The 18874-nt window shown below is 41.6% G+C and overlaps 1 protein-coding gene across 3 annotated transcripts in view; it reads right to left on the bottom strand.

Annotated features, from left to right (window-relative positions):
• The window catches only part of Exn (Ephexin), a 218176-nt gene that overhangs the window by 24181 nt on the left and 175121 nt on the right, over window positions 1-18874 (bottom strand). For 2 of the 3 annotated variants that reach the window (XM_071589976.1, XM_071589975.1), the window contains exons 3-5: window positions 14388-16890; window positions 5648-5819; window positions 4176-4261 (exon numbers count right to left, since the gene is read on the bottom strand). In XM_071589976.1, the coding sequence (XP_071446077.1) occupies window positions 4176-4261; window positions 5648-5819; window positions 14388-16890 (2761 nt within the window). The remainder of the gene's footprint in view (window positions 1-4175; window positions 4262-5647; window positions 5820-14387; window positions 16891-18874) is intronic. The other variant, XM_071589977.1, reaches the window with a different exon arrangement.

Genomic DNA, 18874 nt, shown 5'->3' with positions numbered 1-18874 from the left:
TTGTTGGATTTAATGAAGGAAGATGAATAGTAAGAGAACCAGAAGAGGGTAATAATGCCAGGGAAACCAGTCAGCCCACACATCGTATAATATAAAAAAGTTGTTTAGAACAGTCCAAAACCTACTACTAGCTTTATTTAGTTTTTAATTAAATCAAAAGAATTAAATTAATCTGCTGAATCACCCCTTATTTTCATTATCAATGAATATGAAATTACACGGTTATTAAATTGCCCAAAACTCAAATCTGCTATAATGGCAAACAAAAGTAATAAATCCTTGGGGCCGGAATAAATTATTATTTACACCGTCCCAAATACACAATTCCTCATTAATGATTTTCTCACATCACCTCCCCGTTTTTAAAGCATTTACCTTACTAATCTAATGTACCATACTATTCTAAGTAATTTTGTTTTTTTTAACTAAGTGAGATACCCATTGGGAAATAATTAACAATCAAGCTGGCCAAAAAAGTGCCAGGTAAAAATCACGTATTGCGGATGGAATACCTCACTAAAATTGAAGCTAAATAAACAATATCATTATTACATTCGACTGGAAAACATTTTAATGTTCCGATACGATCAATACAAAGGGAAAATAAAACTGTGAATTGAGAAAACACTATAATTTTCATTCCATCACAGCACATATTATAACTTGAACAAATAATATGCGAATATCACAATCCAAACTGACCTTCCTCAAAATAAGTACATATCTCCTGAGCTTCAGTTGCACTGCTATTATAAACAATGGATCGAAGGAATATAGAGTCCTTCCTTAAATGTTTCCTTCGAGGTGGAGGAGGTGGTGGTGGTAGTTTAATTCTTTTGCCCTCACCCGTCGGTAAACCTACGTAATGACTTGAAGAAGAAGAAATCCACACCGCACAAAGACTTGCCATTACAGCCACTTTTGAAGCAAGTATAAGGCTTATTCAAAATCATTGTTTATACGCCTACAAGTATAATGGCCAAGTGCTGACAATTCTTCGGGTTGTTAGCTTTCCCTCTACATCATCCTGAAAGCTAAGGCACAGATATAGCCACCAAGACACTAAACACACACTATGGCCCAGAATCCACCAATAAACACAAAGATTCTCATGACACCCAAGGCCTTAGACCATGAAAAACTATCGGCACACTGATAAAAGCTTTGGGGATGATATCCCGTGGCGTCAGCACGTAACGCGCCAGTGAAACTCGTCGGAAAACGCCTGAGCCCCGCCGCTTCTGCCAAAACAGGTATGAACCGAAGAACAGGTGGGAGGATGAAGTTCCGCCCACACAGATATCCACAGGACACAAGAAACTAAATACGTTTTACCACACAAAAGCACAACGACAACTACGAAAAAGATAATTTACTAAATTATATTGAAGATGATACGCTGTTAGGCAAGCACACAGAAAATGAATTGGTAAAGAAGAATCCAGACAGGCTGAGCCATCACTTTCACATTCACTGCGAGTAGCCTTGCAATAGGAGATCGAGGACACAGCTGGATGACTAACTAGTTTTCCTTCGCAGCCAGCCGCGCTCTCTCTCGTACAGTAGTTCGAGAGGTCGACTCGAAAAAATATCGAATGAAGTTCAAGTGGAGGTTTTTTTTAAATACTACGAAGCGAGGGCGATATAAAACTTGAATCATTTATACAATTCGCTCACGCCTCGGGTTATCCTACACACTCAGTCTATAAAAATTTCATATTAAAAATATACTCCACAAGCGCAACAATAATACGGTAAATAATTATGCTAAAGAAATGGGATTTCCCATGAATACTGATGGTCACCTTGCACCCAAAGATGGCTGAAGCGGAATATTATTACGATATTACTTCTATTTAACGTAACCTAGCTAATTACATGCTATTATCATTTACGATTCAGTACAACATTTTTACTGGTGGTTAATTCATTTCTCAAATGAAACAAATATTTCACCTCCATTGTCTCGTTATGGGCATGTACGTTATCTTATATATTCCTCATTATAATGCATATTATAAATAGGACAGTCGGTTGATAAATTTTTATGACGTTGAATTTCCGGTTTCGACCCTAAACCTCGCATCCAATCAGGTTGCTGAACTACAAAAGAAATGGCTGTTCTTTGAAAACTAAAAAAATGGCTTAATGTTAAGAAACTACGTTCGAAAATAATATTATTTAATTTAAATTTTCGATTTGGCGAAAGCTTGGCAATTCTATAGACAGCATTGAAGCTTGAGAATGGAAGAAAATAGAGGCGAGTTTTTTATTCATTTACGTCCAAAAATTATGAATACGTGTCCAATGAAAACTACAACGCTTATAGTCTACATCAACCAGGTGTATATCATGAGCCAACAATTAGATCTAACAATTTCAACAGACAATTTTCAATTTTTTTCTTTTTTCAAACTACAAAGAAACTCAAATATGGCCCCGAGTAATAAGCTTTTCTGACAACAGTAGTTTTGTAACACATTACAGTAAAAGTAAAACTTTCAAATCGGACGAGTTTGTCTTGATTCTATTATTTTGAAAGACAGCGGATTGGCAGCTTTGTTCCTAATTTCACAAAAATGAGTTTCATCATTGTAGAATCTTATCATTGTCGATAGATGCGTCCTCTGGCCCTTTTTAGGAATGGCTACATTTGTGCGACCCGTGATGGCGCGCGCGCGAAAGAGAGAGAGAGAGACAAGATGCACTTGCCCTGAGATTACTCCTTTCCTACCCGCATGAAATTGGATCGCGTATCGAACGAGTGCAATGAAGAAAAGAACACAAATTCTTGAGATATCACGATCTCTGAACCCTTCCCAAGTCACTCGCTGAAGGTAAACATTTGCATTGGAGCTGTTAAAATCGCACTTGTTGCACTTGATGTCAAAGGCTTTGTATCTGGAAACAGGATAGTAGCAACTACACTAAAGATCATGACGCAGATTAGTAGATATAAAACGAAGGACCAGAGAAATCTAAAATCCTATCGTCCAGTCTTTCTTTAAAAAAAACCGCCGACACACAGCACGTCGAGCGCACGGTAAGTCAGCGTGCGGAAGGTGCCAAATGAAATTTTGCAGGAGAGAAAAGAAAGGGGGAGGCACGTAGAGTAGAAAACTGGCATGCGCCGTTGCCTCATACCTTCAATCGATTGATAAAAAATTCTTTCCGCTCGCTATGGGCTCCCCAAGAGCTCTTTGACAGAATGCGGTTCGGGCAGAGATGGGAATGAACCCCGCGAATGAGGAGTACGTATGAGCTATTGATCTCGTGAAAAGTGTATCAACGACGAGAATATTCCCTAGTACGTGGAGGTACGACATTGGGAAAAATGTGGAAAGTTCCAAATATACCCAAAGTTGTCACACGATTGCACTGAAATTAAAGTAGGTCCGCTCCTCCCCTAGATAACGCATTTAAGAATTTTATTTTCCCAAAGAACAAAAAAGGACCAAACGCGCAAGGCGTTATGCCCACGGCGTGATCGTCCCCACAATGTATTTTTTTCCACTCATGCTTGCGAATTTACCGTCGTTTTTTTGGCAAGAATAAGACCTCCTCCATTAAATTACACAAACTTGGGCAGTAAAAAAGAAGCTGATAGATTTGCAATTATGCTTCTTTGCAAGTAAATACGTTAATTGAAATGGAAAGTTCATTTCGGAATTTTCGATTCGTGCAAAACTGTCCAGCCTCTATCTAACGTAAAGGTATACGCAAACGCTGTCAATGAAGTTGATTGGGCCTAATATTTTTAACGAATCTTCGAATATTGTAGAGCCCTAAAAAAAATAAATTTTAAAATGTTAGTAGCACAGTATGCGTGAAATTTAAACTTTCTCCTACCAGCTGAGTACAGCGTGATGGCCGGACATAGTACCTCACATCCCAACGGCACTTATAATTTTAGATATTTCAAAATACGAATAAAAACAAAAATACTATCACGAAGGGACATAGGACAATATCATTATCGAAAAACAACTGTTGAAAGAAACATTACGCTTTGAATTTAAGCATTCTCTTTTTCCAACCACATATTACTGCACGATGTAACGTTTTTCAAATAAATCGAATAACTTCTGGCCTTTCCCATTTGCACTTGATGTCAAAGCGAGATATTTTGGAGAGGACGGTACATACATTATCAAACAGTGAAGAATTATACTCACTTTTGCGACTTCTTCTGCTGTACTCCCTTCTAACCTTTTTTGACCAGCTGGGAGTTCGTCTGCCTCTGGGAATCCGCTCCCTAATCCTGTCGAAGAAAAAAAAAACTGATTTTATTATATTTAACTTTTTGCACATCACCGCAGTCCTCAAACGGATGAAGAGTATGTTGGGGACTCGGGAATGTCTTCTTGCCTCTTGGAATTAACCCCATTTTCACTAGTATCGACAGTAGAAAGGGAGTGAATTTGTCCTTGGGTTTGTCATTAGAATCGTCTCGCTTTCTCCTGAATGCATGTCGACACGTTGTCGCTGTCAGTGTAAAAATGCAAAAAATTGCAGTCGGCACGATGATATGTTGTAATTAGCCCATACGGCGGAAATGGGAAAAGGCTTTGCCTTTAGCAACAACTACGATGTACGATGAGTGTGCGACGACGGCGATTCCCTATTCGCCTTCCTAATGATTTGGTCAAAGAAGTTAAGTCGAATACAGAAAAATGAAGAAGTTCATACCAGAGATCCAGGTATCTACTTCTAACAACAGCATGAGCTGAGGTTTCGATGTCATTGGAGCTTCCAACGCCTACTGAACGCTTCGTATTAATTCTCCTACATTCTCTAATATCTTTGTGAACATTGACGAGAAATTTCATACAATTCCCCACTGCAGTGAGCCAATAGGATGGAAAGCATGTCTTCTCCATTTAGGCTAAAATCTGCACTAGTTCTTCTTTCTCCTCTAAAAGTGTGGATGTGAAGTCGTCAAAAAATTGTAACTAGCTGATTTTTTCTCAGAAAATACCCCACCGCCTTTAAACCGTTCATTGATGTACATATTAAATATAAATGTATTCATCAAAAATTTGACAGAAAAATATACAGCAATAGAAATACACGAATATTTCATCAAGCGAGTCTAATTAATGGAGATAATGAGCGCGCATACCCAACTCTTATCTTAATTCTTTAATCTTAAATACCCCCGGTAACTTCCGAATCTTTACACCACATTGATGCTAAGGAGATATATCCCATTTCCGCCATCGTAATTTGTTATAACTTGTAGTATTCTGATGAACAATACGTAAAGCAATAGCTAGGACAATGCCTAATTAATAATGACATAATAGAGATTTAAATGAAATAAGCAACAAGGTTACACGCAGAATTGACACGTTGAGTTCATACGCATTACCCCACGAAAGACTAAAAAGAAGACCGTAAAATTTTGTCTATTACAATGCTTTAGAGATCCAAATCCAGTGTTTTATGACATTTTTCAATGGGTTCACATATTAAATCAAGGACGAAGCCCATTGAAAAACCCTCAGCACAGCACCTAAAGTGCCACTTGTGGCGGCAACGTCAATGAGTCTGATGCAAGTGCATTGGTCCAAGGAACAAAGGGCATTGGAATTGAGGAGAGCAGAGCGGTCAACGCTCGAAGGAGCCCAAGTGAGCGGACACTCACACGACCACCGCCCCCTCCGACCCGTTGCCCTCATCCTCAGCGTCGGAGGCGTCGACGTCCATCCAGTCGTCGCTCGTATCGCTCCTCCGCTCCGATTCGCCCCCGCCGACCTCCTTCCCACTGACACCCACGGAAGTCAACTGGTAGGAGAGCACCTCGTGGGGGCCCATTCCTGCGGACGATGAAATGGACGGGAGGTAGATTAGGCAACGACCCGAGGGAGGTAATGATGCACGTGAGGCGGTGGAGGAGTCGAGAAAAAAACAAGAAAATCATCTCGGGAGTGTTGGTAAATGTGTCGCCGTCGTCAGGTCAACGACGGGACAAGGAGATAGAGGAGTCGAAAGTAGATTCAAAAAAATGGTACGTTAACTGTACCGTCTCGTAAATGCTTACATATGGGCTGGAGTAATATGCGCGAGATTACCAAGAAATAAAAAGAAAATGAAAGTAGCTCTGGCGCCATTAAATTTTCTCGGAAACACGCGCAGCTGTGCTGGATTTGAAGGAGGCGTAAGGAGGTTGCTCCTTCGATGTTGCGGATTTAGAGGAGGATGGTCAGCACTTGAAATCGACTGAAGACGTAATGAGACATGAATTAACTGGACCGTTCAAGGAAATTTTTTATTAATTTCCAACTGAAATTGGCATGCAGCTTGGTTGTTGTACAAAAATTGCAAAACTTAATAAAAAGAAAAATCACTAATAATACACCCTGAATAAACCTCAACCGGTTTTGATGCTAATTAAAAATTGGGAGTATTATTAAGTTTGTGCTATGATTTAGTAATATCTGCGTCCTTAAAAGTTATCTTTGAAATGTTTGTAATATTTTTACTTTTCCGAGCCCATTTTCTCGCATTTTAACATGTTTCGTGTGAATGAAGAAATCAAAAATCAAAGGAAAAAACAGAGGTAACATATTTTCCAAGGGGAAGAAAGGGAGCTGATATTTTCATTTCAGTTTTATCAATTAAAATAATACAAAAATACCTACATCAAAATTTAACCACAACTATTTAAATTAACTTAATACTACAAATTTAAGCTATAATAAATCAAATAAATTACTTTAAAAAAATGCCAACTCAGAAACCCTTGCATTATCAATACACAAAGGTCCTGACTTATTTTAATTCTGCCATTCAAATAAAGAACAGGACGAAATTCTCACGGATGTGAATAATACAGGGTGCGTTCCTAAAGTAATGCAATTGAATTTCTAGCGCCGCTCCTATTGGTCGGAGTTGAATTAAAACCCTTGGAGCAGGAGTAGAGGACGCCAAGCTTTGCCATTAAACCGGTTTCAGTGCTCTCCAAGCTGTAAAAGCGGCAGAACGTCAGTTATTGTGAACCTCTGCTCGCCGACCATCTCACGAAAAAAATGGATTTTCACGAATATTTCCAAACGATATCACAGGTGGAAATGACTTTTCGTAAATCTATGCAATTTTTTTATTTACTATAGGTGTATCTCAATATTAACCTGGTGGCTTGCCGATTATGAACGCAAGCAATGGGTCTCGAAGTCACCCAACAGGCAGTAATTTTTACAGGAAATATTTCATGATCGCGTCCGCTATCATGAAACAAAAGGATCCCTTGACCACAAATGAATGCACAAATTGATAATTACTTACACTTAATAGGATAACGACTAATACCTCTAATCTCATTTGCGATTAGGTGAACTCTTTCATAATTAATCCCAGGGGCCTTTATCTTTTTAATGATACGTACATCTAGTGGCTCATCAATTGATTCTTCAGCAAACTGAAAAGGGAAAGCGGGAGGTTTCTCAAGTCCAATAGTCCTAAAAGCTGAATTCATCTACATAGCATTTTCGAAGAACTGAATGGAGGGATTATGTTTCATGAATGTCCCGCGTTCTTATGAAATGCCCTTTGATCAAAACAAAAGAATGGTTGACGGCAACTCTCCAATTTCTTTCAAATAAGTAACCGATATTACGGAATTTGAGAATTACTATACATCATAAAAATATGGCATCCGAATAGCTATACCTTCATCAGGGAAAACCGCAAGAAAAATCCTTCCGCACGAGGCGGAAACAAGAGTGCTACCAATGACATAATTTCTTACATGACATGACTGGATGACTGATATTTTTATAACTATTGCATTTAATTGGGAAACAAAAAGTATGAAAATACTCCAAAAATTCCCACACACGAGGAATATGGTCATCACCATAAAAAATTAATGTATTTCACAAACGTTACATCTTCGAGCAAGTTCACACAGGATGATAAGATAGGGCTGGTTTAATATATTTTTGCTTTAAACTATTGTTCACTCAGAGGTTAAAGATGAATGGGAAAGAAATTTTTCCAGGTACCTACATCATGAGTGTGATATTGATATGGCTACATGTATGCATCCATAAGTTAAATAAGCTGTCAATTAGGTCTTTCGTTATAAGAATTATTTTTACACTTTAATCGTGAAAAAAACTTCACTACAATTTCCATACAGTAAATTCTCAGCGTATAAAATTATTATTATTGATCATCTACCAGTTGGAGTATGTTTTTTAAGGAATAGAGAACACTACGGTACAACGACTATTCCCTTGCCTCTCCTAGCAAAACACAACCCAACATCCTACATTACAATAAACCCTTCTTCAACTCCAAATACTTCCTTCCTCCCTACATTCCGCCCCACATCCCTATATTCCTGCCCCTTCCTCGTTTGCCTAACATTCTCCCCTCTATCACAGTCTCCAAAATCCCATTGCAAATAAAAATACGCAGCATATATCCTTCCTTCCTCTTTTGAATTCCTCTCAACGATCCCCTCTCCTCCCCCATGATACCTATCACTTCCTCGTTTGTTTTCCTTTCTGTTCATTTTACCTTTTACATACTTCTCAATGCGGACATTTCAAAAGCCTTCAATCTACTCCTATCATCCTGCAACAATGACTATGTTTCCGCTGCGTAAATAACCACGCTTCATACCGAAGTTTTGATGAGACGTTTCTTAACATGTTTACTCAACCAACCTGTCATCAATTCCCTCCTCCTTGCAAAAGCGTCTTAGCCTAACACAATTCTTAGTCTTATTCTATACTTTCTACAATTTAGACATTCTGGTCCAGAGCACTTCCGAGATAAGTAAACGGTTCCACCTGCTCTAGTTTAGTAACTCCTTTTTACCTTAACTTAGCCTTTTTCTTTCTAGAAAATCGAATTACCGTTGTTTGGCTAACATTGATTCCCATCATATACCTATCTCAATGATTTTGTGTTCGTTAAAATTTGTTCTCATTCCATACCTATTGCACTAACTTAACAATGCGCTCGGCAATTTTTGCAAACTATAGCTGATTGGCAACCTAAAGCTTAATCATCCTATCGAAATTTAAGCTTTCATTTCTTTATTCAGTTCTTCCCTAGCCTCTTTCACTATTTCCTCATCATACATCGTAAACATCACAGGTGATAATGGACACCCTTACTTTACTCCTAATACTGTCCATCCGTACTCTCCATCCTCCTCCACTCGCATCTGAGCCTTCTGAGACATGTACAGTTTGCGGATTAGCATCCTATCCCTCCAATCTACGCCACCTTTCTGGAACAAATTCAATAATACTACCCATTTCACTCAATCAAATTCCTTCTCGGAATCTACGAGGGTCATCCGGAAAGTAGTACCCGTTCGTGAAATAAAGACACAAAAGTAAATATTAACAAACATAAAAAATTTTATTTGAAAGAGGATACTTTAAACTACTTCTCAACATAATCTCCAAGCAAATTAAGGCATTTGTCATAACGTGTGACAAGTTTCTGTATTCCTGCTGCATAGTCCTTCGCCGCCAGCTCATTGAGATACGCGAGGGACCCATCTTGCACAAATTTTTGCATAATGCAGATGGTGTTTAACAATTTCATGAACAATTGTTCGAGAAACATTGGGAAAATGCTCACAGATGTCATCAATTGTGACGCGCCGATCGTTCCTCACGAATTCGTCAACTGAGCTCACCAGTTGGTCTGTAATGACAGACGGTCTCTCCGAACGCTCATCGTCGCGTGTGTTCCCCCTCCCCATGTTGAAGTTGCGACACCACCGCCGAACAGACGACTCGTCCATTACATTGTCTCCATACACCTCCTTTAATCGGCGATGAATATCACATGGGCGAACGTTTCTTGCATTGAGGAATTTAATCACTGCCCTCACTTCACAACTGGCGGCGTTCTCAATTTTTTTAAACATTGTAAACAATCACAGAAACAACACAGGCAATGCTAGCGTCACGCAACTTGGCTCAGAGAAGGCAGACAAGCCACTGAAGCTATCTGACCTCGTCCAGCGGCTACTCGCGTCGTCAGCACTTCATGCGGCACGAACGGGTACTACTTTCCGGATGACCCTCGTATGAAACAAACTGATACATCCCGATTGCATTCTATGCTCTCTATTGGTAATCTCACGCGAGCCTCCCCACTTTCTGAACCCAAACTGATCATCTCCTAAGTAATCATTTTCCCTTCTCTCCATCCTTTTATTATTGAACCGGATAACTATTTAAATTGCGTGCGAAATCAAACATTGCTCTGCAGTCCTCACATCTGGCTGCCTTTCTCATTTTGGAACAGAAACTAACACTGATCAGACGAAGCCATCCAGTTAAATTCCTCCCTAATAAATGCTACGAACTAGTCCATAAAAACCTCCCACGTTTTTCGTAAAGCATTAGTACCAAGGAATGTAGTGTAACCCCACAACCTTATTTCATTTCAATTCCCTAAGTATTATTTCGATTCCGCCATCTAGTAAGCCTGGAGCTATGCTATCCTCATCTATGTCACACTTCATCTAAAATTACTGGCTTAATGACTTTATGACACCATGACTAATATTTATTTTGACTTGTCTTTGATTGTTTGCAACGCTTTTTCCTTCTTACTCCTTCCATTTACTTCTCTCCTCTATCTTTCTCATCATCTCGTCTGTAATTCAATTTTTTTAATTGTCATTTTTCTGTAGTTTCGTTTGCGGGTTTCGATATCCCTTTAATGATATTTTCCTATTTTTTCCTGTATAAATCCCAACTCCCTTTCCCCACTTATAATTTTCTCTAAGCCCTGCTGATACTCATTTCTGGTCGTTCCAGTTAATGCTTCTAAATTCTATTTCCTAAACCATCTTCCCTGTTTTATCTTTTCGAATCGGACGCCACACCTAATTATTACTTCATGTAAATTATGGTCCGAGTCGTCATCTGTTCCCGGAAACTGTGCGACTTAAACATACTTTTCCTAAATCTTTACCTAACCATATATAGACTTGACATCATCCTGAATCCCCGGGAGTTTCCCATGCATACCTACGTCTTCTGTGGAGTGTAAACCAAATGCTTGTTTTCGTTGTCTCTTGCAGAACTATTGCTTTCTCCCCGCAGCCATTTATTGTGCCTAAAACGTAGTCCCCTACCTATAACTACCACCTCTTCCTTTGCCAACCGTCGCGTTCCAATCCTTCATTACAATCAAAGGCTTCCCTCCAAGGAACACCGGCGATTATTTCCTCTGACTGATCGTTTACCCTGTCAACTTCTTCAACCCTATGATTGCTTGGTGGCGAGTACTTGTATACCTGAACAATTGCCTAGTTCATTGGTTCATCTTTTACTTCTACTAACAATATTCTACCTCTCGTCTACTCTTTATTCACTACGCTCATTTTTACCTTAAAGTTCAACATTATTGCCATCCCTCGTTGGCTCTCTTCCCCTCCGCTGTTCATTACTCCATAATTATGACTTCAGTAATCCCCGCTATCCTTCAATCTAGCCTCGCAGAGCCCTTAGACATCTACTTTCCTCTCCCTATTTCTCTCATTATATTTTCAAATTGTTTTCTCCTCAACATCGTCCTAACATTCCAAGTCACCATTCTAAATTTTTCGATCTTCTCCAGTGTCTCCTGTGCTGCTACTGTCACATAAGCATTGCAAGGGCTTCGTGAGATGAAGACCGCGGAAGCCTTGCCTCTCCCGCTGCCGACCACGACACTTGGCCGATTGGGCCGAGTGCCGTTGTTCCCAGGACTCATTTTCTCTCTAGTGCCCATCATGACATTCTTGGGATAAGTAATTGAAGTGGTTTCCCGTTATCTTCCCCAACAGTGTTTTTAAGATGACACAATCACTCAATGACTGCCTTACTGAGGAACAGACGCTGCAAGGACTAACTTTCGTTTGGTTTCTACCCTTCGACCTATCTGGCATGGGTTACCCTACCAGGAGCATACAAATATCCTTCTCGCGCCAATAGAGCTTAGAATTTTTAATATCCTTATTAATTAACAAGAATTAATATCCAGATAAGGCACTTTGGTCGCTTTGTTAAACTTGGTTTTGTCTTATTTCTATTTTGTTAGTCATGAAGTGGACTCTTTAACATACAACCTTAGCATCCGACCACAGCTAAAACTGGGCATAGAAAAATCAAAAAGAAACGGATATGGTCAGCAGCAATGGACTTGGGAGAGCAACAATTGGTCACGCGTCATCTCGAAGAGGTCCATTATTGGATAATACCGATTTCGAGTCATTTTCCTTTTCCTCTATTCTCCCTTTTCATTCCTTATTCGACAAACAAACTTACCCTAAAACAAACACACCCAGGCCTTCGGACATAATACGGACATATACCTGTAAATATTCAATATATTGGCTGGGGATCTCCCTCCTAATACGCCCACTACTAAATGAAATTTGTCAACAGTAAAAAAGTGTTGAATATTATCCCTTAAATGTTCATAAGGGCGCTTCGCCAGTTACCTTAAGTTAGACAACATTCCAGGTACCTCTGGGTCTCTCGTGTACAATCTCGGATCATCAAGGTTCCACCTCAGATCTACCGAGGTATTGAATTTTATCCCCGCTATCCATAAATGGAACACTAAAATTTCATCTACGTGGAAATCCTGTTAACTTGGCTGCAGAGAATTTCGCTCCACGAATTTTATACACCTAAGCGATATTATTGACATACCTGTACACCAATAAAAAGCTTTTACTATGAATATCAGACAATTCGCGAAAGACACACATATAACGTCAAGCGAGGCAGAATATTTAAGGGCACTTGCGTTGAAAATCGAGGGCTGTTTTCGGTCTGAACATTTAGCAGGTAAACTGTGAAATACGACATTAATCAATATTTTTAAAAACAGCAATGTGCATCATAAAACTTGTGAGATTTTCACGATCTCTGCAATGTTTATTAGTAGCCGAGAAAATAATTAAGATGTGCCATTCCTCCATTTTCTAGTCTCCTGAAGAATAATAGCTCCTCGATTTATTCATTTTGATCCATGTGCATCACTCCCTTAAATCTATCACGGTGACCCACACACACTTGCATTTGTAAGGGTACAACGCATGCCAGCGGTAAGGGTATAATTAATAAAAATTGGCCTGGCTAGTCTGTTGGATGGTGCGTCATCTTTCTAACCCAAGGTAGCGATTGCTAGTAAAGGCTACGAGTGCTGTTTTAAACTCGTGTTGGGTCGATTGATCACTGGGTAACCTTATGGCATGGCGAAGACATACTGTGATTCTATGCATAGGTGCTAGGACAACCAGGAGAGTCGGAAAGCGAAGCTAAAGCGAAGAAAAGTCTTAGTCGCCAAGCGCTTACACATCCTGACGCACGACATATTTCAGTGAAGAAATTAATCCAACCCTGCCATATTATTATTGGGATTCTACCATTTTAAGGTAGGTCTTGGAGGGAAAACTGACATATGATTTTAAAAAAGTAAAAACTCGACTACAGTCGCAACGTTCAGTAAATAGATTTATTCAATATCTAGTAGTTTACATGAGAGGTGACCGACAGCTAAGGTAATTTGCGCCATTAGGGATGGATGGGAAAGGAAGGGTGGAGAGAAACCCGGCGTCGGCATTAGCCTAATCTTGTCGAAAGGCTCCAAGGGGTCCGCAATTTAAAGTCCCATCCGATGGACGTCAAACTCACTGAATTTTCTCACCACAAAGCACTTCAAGTAGGGATCGGGACACCATTGATAAATATTTGTTGTCTCGAGAATTTGAACCCGGGCCCTCACGGTGGGAAGCCTGTACGATAGCCACCACAAAATTCCGATACCCTCTATTGAATATTGTAATAGTGATGCCCAAAGGCATTTCCACATCACTTTCTCCGCTTAACAGCAAGAAGAGATGTATTTGGGTTAAAGCGTGAGAATAAGGAGCAACGTTAACATGCGATGGGAACTATTTCCTTTCTCCTCTAAAGTTGAGTAAAGTCATTGATTACAAAGAAGACAAGGAAGACGACTATGTAAAACAAAAGAAATTTTCACGCAAGCGAAAGCCACTTCATATGCTAATTTTCGGGTAGCTCGATTGGGGAAAAATAAATGTATCTCATTTAACAAGGAGATTAAGAGAAATTTCATTGGTATTAGGACTTAGGTAACCTATCTTTCTGAGGAATTTTGTCTCCAAGAAATTAGCTAGCTGAGACACCGTAGAAAATAACTTATTAGGATTCAGTAAGTTTTTATTTTTCGTATTCAGAATGAAATGCAACTAGTTGCGCTTTCCCTAATATTATTTATCAATAATCCTGCAAAGTTTAAGGAGTACGCTGAATCGGAAAAAAGGAACAAGCAAACAAATGCTACTATATGGCTTTGGATATAAAATAACATTAGGCAGTCCAAAATACCTTCAGAATTGTTAGACTCCCCGCTGTCTGACAGCACGGAGCCGCACCTCCCGTACAGGCTGTTGCTTTTCAGCTCAATCCCACTCAGGCTGTCGCTGCCTCCGCCGCTTCCACCCCTACTTTCTTCACTGGATACACTCCTCCTGTCACCTGGCGCCCCCGTCCTTGACACCCCCACACACATCCTCCCTTCCCCACAATAAATGGACTCGTAACAGTTTGACACAGAGGTCGTCTCAGCTTTGGCAGCGGCTGCCGCCGCAGCAGCCATCGAACGCACGTCATCGTAAACACTTTCCACACCCTCGTAAAAATCCACCATCCTCCCCTGTTTGCGTCTCCTGCCACCGGCAACGACTTCTCCCATTCCGACGACGGCGGAGCCTCTCTCCCCATCTTTCTGCTCCTCGCATTTCGAGCCAGGCACGGAAAAGGATTCGTAGCCCCCTAAACTGTCCACTTCGCCACCACCATCGCCACCACAACCCTGCACTGGACACTCGCTATTCCCCTTCGGCTCCGAAGGTGGCCCAATGTCGTCGTAACCGTCCTCCTCGTCTTCCAGGGAGTCGTACCCGTCGGTAACTGGAAGAGGGGGAAAGGGAGGAGGGCATTCCGTCGATGGAGATACGTCCGGGTGCTTTTCCGGCAGGGACAGTTTCTTTGGGGAGAGCGAAAGGGAGGATGAAACGGAGCAGGGTTGGGAAAGTGCACCCCACAAGAAGGAGGAGTTGGGTTTCACCGGGGGCGCTGGCTTGAGCGACAGCAACTGGGGAACGGGGAGTGGGATTGGACTCACCGGCTCATAGCCTCCGTCGCTTTCTTCAGCCTCTTTGGATGAGATTGTTGACTGCTCCACGGGGACGTCTGCAGCAACACTTCCCGAGACGTCGATGTAGGGTTTTTCCAAAGACACGCACGAATCATTTTCGGGTTCGACGATTTCGATGACTTCCTCATTGGACTTAAGAGCTTCTATGACACTGGAGACTGATTCAGGATGGAAAACTTCAATTTTCGTGGCAACCAACAATCGTGGGAGCTCGCCATTTGGTTTGGGGCTCGTTATCTCCGGGAAAGACTTAGGGGAAGTATCCGTCGTGAGCTTAGGTTTTCGGGGGACTGGAGGGCGCGATCGGAGGTTGTCCTCGAATATCCTGATGGCATCCTTCACGCTGGTGACCGAAGTTTTGGGGGGTTTCAGGGTTACAGACACGCTGTTCACAGACACTGAACTTGGAGACCTCTTGGGCAGATCTCCGTCAGATTTCCGGCCACCCACCTCCTCTCCCCTCTTCCTGCACTGCCTTCTCAGCTCGCACTCCCCTGGGATGTAAGCAAGACCCCTCCTCCTCAGCACCACCGCGCTGGTAGTCTTCGGAGACGGGAGCGTCCTGTAGAGTCGGGCACCCGTCTTAGGTTGAGATGGAGAGCCCTCCTTCTCGAGTATCAGCGCGTTGAACTTGGATGCGAGGGTCGCGACCTTGCTGCTGGGTAACACGGCCATTGCATGGTGTCTCCTGGCCTCCTTCCTCCTCGAATCCCGGCGACGCACAACCCGGAAGCTTGGCTTCTTCGGAGAATTGGTCGCGGCGAAAGAGGGCGATTGCGTAGAAGGCGACGGAGTCTGGACAGACTGCGAGGAAGGGGAAGGGGAGAGACGGTGACATCCTGCCGAGGGTCCCGGAGGCGGTAGTGGCGGACCATCGCTCTTGTTGCCCTCCCCGCTTCCACCCCCTCTCGAAACCTCTGGGACAGGCGTCACCGGAACCTCTTCCTCGCCGGATTTCGACTGGCTCGACAAAGTCGACTCGTTATCTGTTTTGGAAATCCCATCCGTCGTGGTCCCCAGCGTCATTTTTGCCTGCTCTTCCTTCTTCTCTCTCGAAGAAGGACGCAGCAAATCAGTCGTTATGCCGAAATTCCTCCCATTCTCCAACTTTTCGGCACTCTCTCTTGTGACGTCGTCGCAATCTGCTTGGCGTCCAGGAGTGCTATTGGATGAAACCGGGGTCTCTTTCGATATTTCCGTAAGAGTAGAATCCCCTGAGTCGACCCTATCGTCTTCATCGCCGGGGACCATCTGGGACGCACTCCATGCGTTGCTGAATTTTCCATCGTGCGGGATATCAACCTGTTCCTCTTTCTTTAAATCCGAGGCACTGTTTGCGGGGGGTTCTTTGGTAAAACTGTCTGTCGCTTCCGGGGGCTTGTGCTGGTAGGAATTAAGGAAACCATGGAGGAAGCTGGAGTTGGGCCGCGGAAGAGTCGCCGGCTTACGCCTCTGATCGTTCCTCTGGGAGGCGGACGCGGCTATCAAACCTCCGCCGGCTGGCGAAGCGTCCACGTCCGCCATAATTTCGACGGCCGCCCAAGTACCGAGCGCGCGGCGAGTGGGAAGGGCAGCATCTAACTCCAGAGCAGCTTTCTTCATGGACATCATCTCATCTCGGTGGTTGTCATAAAGATGCCACTGAGCAGCCGAGATCCTATTCCCGATGTTCTGAAACGATTGCAAGAATATCAAGATGGAAAAATGTTGTTTACACCTACGCTACTTTTACGCAATGCATTTCTGTATTTAAAATCAATTAAAGTAATGTAATTGCTCACATTACCGCTAATTCACAGAAGAATAATCTAAACACATAAACTAACTTATAAATATAGGATAAAAAAACAATACCATTTTTTCAATATTACTTCCATTCGGATATTTATCGAATTTTTCAGAATTTTACTCAGTTAATTACCCCAATAAAACTGAAATTATCGATCCAAATCACTCGAATAATGCATGGAATACTTACAGAAGATTATCTAAAAAGATATTAGAGAAATCAATTAGTTTATTCTTAAAAATAGAATCAGCGCGAATTCAATTATGAGCAATCTATTCAATGTATTTGAACCTAACTGTAACTAATATTTTATAGCGGAGATTTTTCTCGTCTCGGCTTCAAACCCACGGTCATTTAACTCCCATTAATATAGGATATGCATCACTGGAAGCACTGATCATATGTACTCAAGGTTGAAGATAAAGGGGAACTTGGGCTTTTGCTGTGGTCACTATGATTTCAGCATTCGTAATGTCTAAGTAAATCGTCACAAAGCATCAAGTTTTTCAAACATCATTCCCGCAGAAATTAATCAATTTTTACATTACTTCTTACCTCTCTGCCAATAATAATCGCCTTCGAGAGAACGTACAATTACAGGGATAACTCCAACATTATAATGATTTTTGATATTATCACATTTTTTAAAACCATTCTTGTAAGTAATTGAGAAATTCAGAGGACTACAGGGACTACATAAAATTTATATTTTTGCAGCATACAATGACTCATGCATGACACCTAACATGAAATCGTCATGAAAAGTACGTCTTTTACCTTAAACGTCGTTTTAGCTGGTTTTAACGATGTTCTCTCCATTGCCATGCTGTCGTTTCGTTGAAATATACAACAATAGCAACTAGTGGTGAAATATACAACAGTAGCAACATAACATTTTCTATCGACCTTCAACTGAATCACTACATGCAAAATCTGACTAAATTTTGTATAAAAACTATCAAGCAAGACATTGAACGTCAGCGCATCTTTAAAACGGTACATAGAAATGAGCGGACATATGTCATGCAACGGTGGTGAAAGAAACGCCGATGCCCCGCTATAGAAATATTTCCACGGTTAATATCCAAGATTTTCAACTATTCCAATTCGTAAAAATAATTTTTTTTAAATGAATGTTTGCTCGTTCAAAACCAGTGGAACGACAAATAAGGTGCTTTTTTAAAGGTTTTAGTGAAGACACGGAGGAGAGGGGAGGGGGGGGACGAAGGTTTCTACGGCGTTAATCACTCTCGCACATACTACCCAACGGAGGGGAACTTAACGGAGCCACCCGCGAGCCGCGTCGGTAACACGATGACCGCAAAAACAAGATCGAGAACCACTCGCTCCGCGCACGCCTCGCGGCGAAAGAACACCTCGTTTTCACACTCGTGGTGCGAGACCCATGGACTCACCCGCGCAGATGTGGGAGAAGAAAAAAAAATATAATGAACAATTCTGCTGCAGCAGCTATTGGACAGACGATGGGCATGCGCGAGCATATGTTTTAATATCAAAACAACCGGATATGACTTTTATCGCATTTCCCGGGGTGCCACGATTATACTCTCCGGTCACGAGGGGTCACGTCTCGCTCCGTGACGAAGTTTGTTGGAGAAGAAGAAGTGAATGGAACTTAAAAACACAAGAGGGATACAGCGTGAAAGGGTGAGAGTACTCAGCGAGTAACGAGTTCCTTATTAGGATAATGTCCACCCGTTGACTCGTCATGAGGTAAAACTGTGACCCAGACATACCATTGAACTGGAATAGGTAGTAGTAGTTTTTGTAGTTTTTAGGGGAGGGGACCGACAACTGAGGTCATTTGCGCCATAGGAGATGGAAAGGAAAGGATGAAGGGTGGAG

The sequence above is a fragment of the Hetaerina americana genome, unplaced genomic scaffold (assembly GCF_022747635.1).
Source record: "Hetaerina americana unplaced genomic scaffold, ioHetAmer1.1.p SCAF_4, whole genome shotgun sequence".
NCBI classification, from domain to species: Eukaryota; Metazoa; Arthropoda; class Insecta; order Odonata; family Calopterygidae; genus Hetaerina; species Hetaerina americana.
The sequence above is the reverse complement of the archived record's forward strand: the minus strand, read 5'-3'. Positions and strand labels throughout refer to the sequence as shown.